This window comes from Mus caroli, chromosome 6 (assembly GCF_900094665.2).
Source record: "Mus caroli chromosome 6, CAROLI_EIJ_v1.1, whole genome shotgun sequence".
Lineage (NCBI taxonomy): Eukaryota > Metazoa > Chordata > Mammalia > Rodentia > Muridae > Mus > Mus caroli.
The window spans coordinates 87,198,085-87,206,846 of NC_034575.1; the positions used below are offsets into that span (position 1 = coordinate 87,198,085).

At 50.8% G+C, this 8,762-nt stretch overlaps 1 protein-coding gene across 1 annotated transcript in view; it reads left to right on the plus strand.

Annotated features, from left to right (window-relative positions):
- Positions 1-6,517, plus strand: part of Hdac11 (histone deacetylase 11) — an 18,516-nt gene extending 11,999 nt beyond the window's left edge. Inside the window, exons 4-7 of the mRNA XM_021164806.2 lie at positions 384-446; positions 981-1,077; positions 3,815-3,993; positions 4,879-6,517. Coding sequence (XP_021020465.1) covers positions 384-446; positions 981-1,077; positions 3,815-3,993; positions 4,879-5,094 — 555 coding nt within the window. The 3' untranslated portion in view covers positions 5,095-6,517. The remainder of the gene's footprint in view (positions 1-383; positions 447-980; positions 1,078-3,814; positions 3,994-4,878) is intronic.
- Positions 6,518-8,762: the final 2,245 nt, after the last annotated feature.

Here is an 8,762-nt window from a genome sequence, read left to right on the forward strand (position 1 = left end):
AGACCTGGCTGTTAGAACTTAGAGGGGAGCAGGGAAGGGGTCTCCTAGTGGAGGAAGAGGCATCAGGATTTAGCATTATAGAATGAAGCAAAGCTTGGGGAGTTAAATTCTAACACTGTGGGGCTAATCATCAACCCCACATTCCCCAGGGGACCCACAACCTGATCACTTAACCTTCAGGCCATAGTATACACTCCCTGCCCCCAGCCTTCCCTCCCCTCCCCACCCTCCACTGCTCCCCGAATTTCTCCTAGCACCCCAGCACNCCTGGGAAAGTGATGTCTTATCCATTGTCCTCCTGACCCCTCAACCCCTTCCCTTAGTCCCCAAAGGGTTGGGTCCTCTGACCTGTCAGGTCCTCACACATCTTCCCTCCCTGTCAGTTCCTGTTTGAACGCGTGGAAGGCATCTCCAGAGCCACCATCATTGATCTCGATGCCCACCAGGTGAGCACTCTGCAGGAGCCCAGGCTCCAGAGCCTTCCTTTGGTGAGAGACTCGCCTTCCCATGTCCCTGGTAGCTCAGCTCTGTCCTTGAGACCCTTGGTCTCACTGCCTCCTGCTGACCACTCATATACCAGGCAGGAGCTCTTCATAAGGCTCAACTACTCTGTCCCCTTACTCAGCTCCAGGTAAACCAAGTCTCACATATACAACCTTTTGCAGTTTGTTCTCCATGTCCCAATCCCACCGATGCCCCTGCAGCNCCAAGAGGGTACCAAGCAAGGCCAGATCTTGCCCTGTTTCGCAGAGAGGGTGAGAGACAGGGTTGGCCACACTGCAGGTTCTGGAAGAGGCTATGGGGTCATGTCTGGAGCGTGCCTGGCTCTGCTGCTTGTCAGCTGTGTGACACTAGATCCCTAAGGTCAAGCCACCTGACAGAGCAGGAGGCAGTTCCAGTGGTGGTTAGGGTTCCCCACCCCCAGCCCCTGCCCCATCCTGAGAGCAGCTACCTGCAGTGACAGTTGTGTCTGTGCATAGGGCAATGGGCATGAGCGAGACTTCATGGGTGACAAGCGAGTATACATCATGGATGTTTACAACCGCCACATCTACCCTGGGGATCGCTTTGCTAAAGGTAAGTTTATCCCAACCTCTGTCCTCAGTGTGTACCTGGTGGGTATGGCTATGCCACTCCTTTATCTGTAGTGTTCCCACCAAGTGCTCCTGCTATACCCACGAGCACATGGGGACCTAAGGGAGTCACTGGACCTCAGAGGGAGGGAGGGAGAGGGAGAGGGAGAGGGAGAGAGAGAGAGAGAAAAGGAGAGAGAGAGAGAAAAGGAGAGAGAGAGAGAGACAGACAGACAGACAGACAGACACAGAGCAAGGTTGCAATAGAAAACATAAAGATGGCAGAAGAAAGGATTTGTGCCTTGGTTAGATTTCTATTGCTGTGATGAAACACCATGACTAAAAGCAACCTGAGGAAGAAAAAGTTTATTTCAGCTTATGGCCTAGATATAGTTCATTATGAGGGGAGTCAGGGAAGGAACTTGGTAAGAAGTGAAGCAGAAGCCGTAAAAGAATGCTGCTCACTGGCTGGCTCCTCCTGACATGCTCAGTTTCTTTTCTTAAACCCTAGGACCACCTACCCAGGGGTGATACCACCCATAAAATACAACACAGTTGCCCCCCTTGTTGTCAATGTAATGGACAAAAATTACTATTCAACCATAGCCTTCCTCTCCCATTTGTCCCCAGGATGGTATGTTTGATTCACAGTATCAAANATTCCAACCTTTAAAAGTTCTAGTCTTTAAAAATCACTATAAAAGTACTATAAAAGTCCAGTCTCTTTAAAACATTTAAAATATCTTTCAAAGTTCAAAGTTTCTCTAAAATATCCAAAGTCTGATAACGGGGTTCTTACAAGATCAGAATAAACACTTTTAAAAAACTCTTCGCAGGAAGAACCAGAGCCAGTGCACAATCACAATCTAACCAAAGCAACAGTGTAAAAAGTCCAGTGCTCAACATCTGGGACCCACCCANGATTCTCTGGGCTGTGATGGGCCTGCTCCATTTCCCATTCCCAGCCTCTGCAGTATATCTTGTGTCCTAGGCTCATGCCAACTCCACTTCACAGCTGTTGCTGACCTTGCTGGTCATCCCATGGTACTAGGATCTTCACATTTCTGGAGTCTATAGTGGGTGCACCTTTGCTAATCGCCTCCCTGTCCTCTCTTAGGGTCTCTAATCCCACCACTGGGTGTCAAGCCTCAACTTTTCTCCATATCCCCTTCATACCTTCAAAACCAGTACCATGTGGGAGACTCTTACACATTACAGAACTTGGCTTCCAGCACAGCAAATGTTCTTGGCCTCCTCTGCATCCTTGCCTGTGTGTTGGCCCTGAGGAGACACTTGCCAGAATTTTGCCTTAACAATGCTGGTCTTTTCTTAATGATCACTAATTCTCAGTCCCACCTGACTAGTGTCAGATGTCCCAGAAAAACAAGAGTTTTATTTCAGTGTCATTGGCCTCTTGTTAGTCACAGCTGACTCTTCCCCTCAGCTTACCAGAACCACAGGTTCTCAATACAGAACAGCACGCGAGTGGCCNTTGATAGAGCCTAAGATTCCCCATGAAACGTCACAGCCCAGGCCTACATTGTCTGCACTGCTTTCAATGTTTTTATCTTCCAGGTTCTCCACACTCAGTGGCTTTTCCACCCCCAACTTCAAATGTTAACATAATAGTCCTAAAATCTGTCACAGCGATACTCCATAACCTCGTGCCAAAAATGAAGGCTGGGGGAAAAATGCTCAGTTTAAAAGTAGCTGANTTTAAGTCCCAGCTCCCATATCAGGTGGCCCAAAACCACCTATGATTCCAGCTCCAGGGGATCTGATACCCTCTTCTGGTCTCTGCAGGCACTGTATTAATGAACACACTCCCATATATGTATAATTAAAATACAAAGCAAATTAAAATATAATAAAATGTTTAAAAACAAACCAGCAGAAATGCACTCAAGCATAACCCAGAGGCTCTGAGACCAAGTTTGAAATCAGCAACTCGCCTGCCCCACTGGCAGTAGGGTCTCAGTCAGCTTTCTGTCTCTCTGACAGAGTATGTAGGATTCTTTTGAAGAAGCCAGTACCATGGAATCACTACTGAGGTCAGCAGCAGCCTTAGATTGGAGCTGGCTGACAACTTGAGAGGAGGAGAGTTTGCCTTGGCCCATGGCTTTAAGGTTCCGGTCTCTGTTCAGTAGGTCCTGTTGCACTCGGCTTATCATGTTACAGGGTACCACAGCTACATGTTGGTAGGAAACCTTCTCATCTCATGATGACCGGAGGCAGAGACACATTCGGGGCATGGTCTTGATATATCACTGTCAAGTTGCATCACTTTCTCCACCTCTTAAGTGGCTCCACCTCTTAAAGGTCCAGTCAGTCATCAGTAGCAGCATCATACAGTAGTACCATGGGCTGGGAACCAAGCCTTCAACAGATGGACCTCCTGATGAAAACATGGCAGGGCCGTGTAGGCACAGGTGGTGAGGTTGGCCACTGCCGACTCTGCCTAAGCTGACTCTGAACTATTTAGAGCCTGGGCTTGGATATGTGGGGTGTTCAGTGTTGGTAGGTCTCAAGGATAGGGTCCTTAGGCCCTCAGGGATAAAGTTTCAGCTTTAATCATCTGTCCTCCCATGGATGCCCCTTCGCCACTCAGCTTTGATGCAGGGAGAGGCCAGGCTGAGATGGAGTCAGTCCTGTTGCGGGTTTCGAAAAGTCCCCGCATCGATGCCATCCTCTGCCTCAGTTTCCCCGCTTTGTACTCCGGACTGTTTGTGTCTCCCTCCCAGAGGCCATCAGGCGGAAGGTGGAATTGGAGTGGGGCACAGAAGATGAGGAATATCTGGAGAAGGTGGAGAGGAATGTCAGGAGGTCCCTCCAGGAGCACCTGCCTGACGTGGTGGTGTACAACGCGGGCACGGACGTGCTGGAGGGAGACCGCCTCGGGGGGCTGTCCATCAGCCCAGCGGTATGTCCTAGCACAGGGGTCACCTGGGGATTTGCATGTAGCCTGGCCACAGTCCGACCACATGTCAGTCATCTTTCTATTGCTGGAAGAGAGTCCTCTGCTAATCGTGGCAGCTCGGAGCAAAGGGCTCATTTTAACTCACAGTTCCTGAAGGAGTGGAATTATTCACGGCAGGGAAGACATAGTAGCAGGGACATGGGCCTGGTGGGGTAGGCAGGAAGCAGAGAGACCATATTTGGTCTGTACACAGGAAGCAGAAAGAGAACAGGAAGTGGGGCCTAGGTATAAAACGTGATGTACTTTCTAGCAGGCTCTGCCAAAAAGATCTAGGATCTTCCCAGACAGCACCACCAGCCAGGGAGCAAGTGTTCAAACACGTGTGACCCTGTGGGGGACATTTCATATTCAAGCCATAGGGACCCTAGGGCCACCTAGGACATGTATCTNTCAGCCCAGGGGCACATCATGCCCCCAGGGGGGTCATTTTTAGGAATTTGTCTATCTGCCAAGCTGTGTGTCCTGGCCCGTGTAGAGCAGGAAAGCCGTGCTCTGATGGTTGGCAAAATTAGAAAATATGGCCGGGCAGTGGTGGCGCATGCCTTTAATCCCAGCACTTGGGAGGCAGAGGCAGGCGGATTTCTGAGTTCGAGGCCAGCCTGGTCTACAAAGTGAGTTCCAGGACAGTCAGGGCTACCCAGAGAAACCCTGTCTCGGAAGAAAAACCGAAAAAAAATTAAAGAAAAATTAGAAAATATGGGCAGCCTTATGTCTGGAGGAGATGCCAAAAGCAACAGCAGTCCACGTCAGGGCTAGACTTGCAGTAGTACTTTTTGATACCACGGGAACTCGGGCCTATCTGAATTCACCCTCCCTGTCTTCCCACAGGGCATTGTGAAGAGGGATGAAGTGGTTTTCCGCGTGGTCCGAGCCCACGATATACCCATCCTCATGGTGACCTCGGGTGGGTACCAGAAGCGCACAGCCCGTATTATCGCCGACTCCATCCTCAACTTGCATGACCTGGGGCTCATTGGGCCTGAGTTTCCCTGCGTCTCGGCACAGAACTCGGGCATCCCCCTGCTTTCCTGTGCTGTGCCTTGACGGCTACTCACAGAACATTGTCATACCTGCCCCCCACCCCATCCACCCGCCCACCCGCCTGTGTTTGTTGCTGTGAAGACAGCTGCCAGTGAGCGTGGAGGGGCAGGAAGAGCAGGAGCCAGCCTTGCTGGCCGCTCCTCCACTCCCCACCAGGTGCCCAAGGGTCTCTGGGCCTTGGGGTGGAAGAGCTGAGTCCCAGGGAGGAGCCCATGTGGGAAGCAGGCAGGCCATCAAGAGTCAGGGAGGACAGTTTAGCTCCAGCCACAGGGAGGGGCCTCTGGAGTAGAGTCGTTTGCAGTCCATATTAGCCAGAAGAAGGGCCCTCCCTGACCTGGTTGGCTTACTTCCTCACTTCAGTCTGGGGAGGTCCCTCTGGACGTTGGTGCCCGTGGGTCTGAGGAAAGTTTCCATAGCCAGCCTCCAGGGGGCACTGGGTTCTCAGCTAACAGGTAGTAGTCCTGGTATGNATTTGAAGGCCTAAGGAAGGAAGCTGGGATTCTCCNGTTTGGGTTCCCCTCAATAAGTCAAGGTCCAGACAGACCTGTTTTTCCAAGCCCCNCTATGATGATGGGGTTGAANATTGAGGATGCCCAAGGCCCCCAACTTATCTCCTCTGTTCAGCATGGAAACACGTTTGGGATGAGTGTTTAGCTCAGGAGTGACCCTCCAAACTGGAGTTTTTAAGGGTCTGCTGACCAGGATGGAGAGACAGCAAGGCCCTGCAGACAGGAATGAGATGGAGGCTGGTGGCCAAGCTAGTCCTAGGTGGGGCTTGCTAGAGGGAGGGCAGCGAAGGTAACATCTAGGTACAGTGGCCCCACAGACCTTAAGTGAGCTACAATCTCCATTGGGCTCACCCAAAGTGCCCAATTTTCATCTTTGTCTGTGGCCCCAAGGTCTACCTGCCCTCTGGCCATTCAACCCTGAAGGGACAGCTAGGGCCCTCCGTGATGTAGGCAGGAAAGCAGCCACCCCTAGCCAGAGATTGGCAGCATAACCAAAGGCACAGGGGTAAGAGGATGTGGGCCAGCTGGGTTTCCTCCTGCCCTGGATCTGCCCCAACTACAGGACTCATATTCATTACCATGTGGGGTATTCCCACAGCCTTCATAGTGTCCTTCATACTCCCTCTGCTGGAGTCGGGAGGATGCCAGAGTCACCAGTTGTCTAAACCACTGACCTGGACCAAACCCCACAGTACTAATAGTGCAGCGCCACACCTCTCTGCCATGGCCTCTCTGCTTCTAACTGGAGGTACCTNCCAGGACATTGGGGAGTGGTGACAGCACAGTTTTGTCATTGTGGAGTTTGTCTGAGTGCCATTCAGGCTCCAGGCTGTTGCTGTGTGTTCTGAGGTAGACAGACCTGCCTCCTGAGGACCACTGGAAATAAAGATTCAAAATTCACCAATCCAGACACTTAACCAGGGCGGCTGCCCAAGATGAGTGGTGGTGGTTGTTGTTGCTTTCCATCGTCAAGGGTCTGAGGATAGCACAATTCCCATTTTAGCAGATAAGGAAACTGAGGCCCCAGAAGGAGGATGAGGAGTTTGCCCCTGATCAACACAAGTCTCTGAGTAATGAGCAAGGTTGCAACCCTGTTCTATCAGCTGTGCAAGTGTGAGGCTCATCCTTTGCTGGGGTGCAGGGCTTGGGGTGGGGTACAGGGCTGGGGGTGGGGCACTTACCAGTCAAAGGAGGTATGGTAGGTGTCTTGGCAATAAGATCACCTGGGGTTGGGATCTGGGAAAGTGAGGAGTCCAGCCAGGGCAGTAGGTTGGAGGGGGGGGGGCATCATACAGCTCTGTGAAGCAGTTGGAACACAGGGGGATGTGTTGTCCCAGGTGGGTCTCCAGGCAGGTAGGGACGACAGAAACTTGTCAGCTTATCAGAGTGACTATGTGTGTGTGTGTGTGGGTGTGTGGGTGGGTGCGTGTGTCCCAATGGCACAGGTGGATGTGATCTGTGTTGAAATGCTAAGGGGACAGGAGGGTGTGAGCACATGGCAGAGGCTGCCATTGACAGAACTGCACAAGGTGCCAGGCACTAGTCTGTCATGTCTGGATTTACCTGAGAGCCTCCTGTTGTGGTAAGAATTATTTGGAGGTGTCTTAGGGTTTCCATTGCTGTGGAGAGACACCATGACCAAGGCAATTCTTATAAAGGACAACATTTAGTTGGGGCAGGCTTATAGGTTCAGAGGTTCAGTCCATTATCATCATGGCAGGAAGCCTGGCAGTGTCCAGCAGACATGGCACTGGAGAAGGAGCGAAGAGCTCTGCATCTAGATCTCAAGGCAGCCAGGAGTAAGCTGTCCTTCAAGGGCAGCTAAAGAGGGTCTCAAACCCACTCGTACAGTGACACACTTCCTCCAACAAGGCCACACCTAATAGTGCCACTCCCTGGCCCAAGCATATTCAAATTACTTTCTGCTTACCCTGGATCATTTAGTTCCCAAATAAAAGTCACAAAACCTTTATAATAAGCTTTAAAGCACCAGAGTTGGGCAGATATGAACCCTCTGTGCTATCCCTCTCAGTAATCCCGAGATATTACTTGCTATGTTCCTCCTGGCCCTCTCCTCCAAAAGCTGGCCCTTATGGCCATGTGCCCATGATTCACCTACTCCATGGCACCTTCTTCCTTCTTCCTACTCTCCCCTCCTCAACTCTGCCTCAGACGCCCCCCAAGCCTGGGAACCAAAGCCCCGCCTACCTCTCTTCTGCCCAGCTACAGGCTGTGGCATCTTTATTCAACCAGTGGCTTTAAATTAAGGAGCAAGGTTTTCACAACAAAAGCTGACATATGTGAGAGTTCACTCATATTGAGGTGACTAGACCTTGGGATACTAAATTTAGCATTACAATACATAGCAACAGACCAAACCTCAACAGCCACCTCGCACTCTGGAGTTAGAGCCATTGTGTACCCATTTTATAGATACAGAAAAGGGAGTAGGAAGGAGAGAGCTCTTTGATAAAAGCGCTGAAGTGGAAGAATGAGGATCAGAACCAAAGTCTCAGCTCAAGTAGTTTGCAAGCTATCTCATTCGTGTAATGGAAGCTATGAAAAGACTTGTCCAGATACCTCTGCATAAGACACAGCATGAGTTCTGCCGCACCTAGCAGCATTTACCAACTGTCTTAGTCAGGGTTTCTATTCCTGCACAAACATCATGACCAAGAAGCAAGTTGGGGAGGAAAGGGTTTATTCAGCTTCCACTTCCACGTTACTGTTCATCACTGAAGGAAGTCAGGACTGGAACTCAAGCAGGTCAGGAAGCAAGAGCTGATGCAGAGCCATGGAGGGATGTTTCTTACTGGCTTGCTCAGCCTGCTTTCTTATAGAACCCAAGACTACCAGCCACAAAGGGTAATTCCCACCCACAAAGGGCCTTTCCTGCTTGATCACTAATTGAGAAAATGCCTTACAGCTGGATTTCGTGGAGGCATTTCCCCAACTGAAGCTCCTTTCTCTGTGAGGCCCATGGACATACCTGTCTTATCATTATCCCAGGGGAGGGCTGGGGTGAAGCTCAGTTGGTGGAGTCCCTAGGCTCCATTCCCAGCATCGCACAGAATGAGGATGGTTGCACATGCCTGTAATCTCAGAACTCAAGCTGGAGACAGAAGCACCAGAAGTTCAAGATCATCCTGGGCTACAAACCAA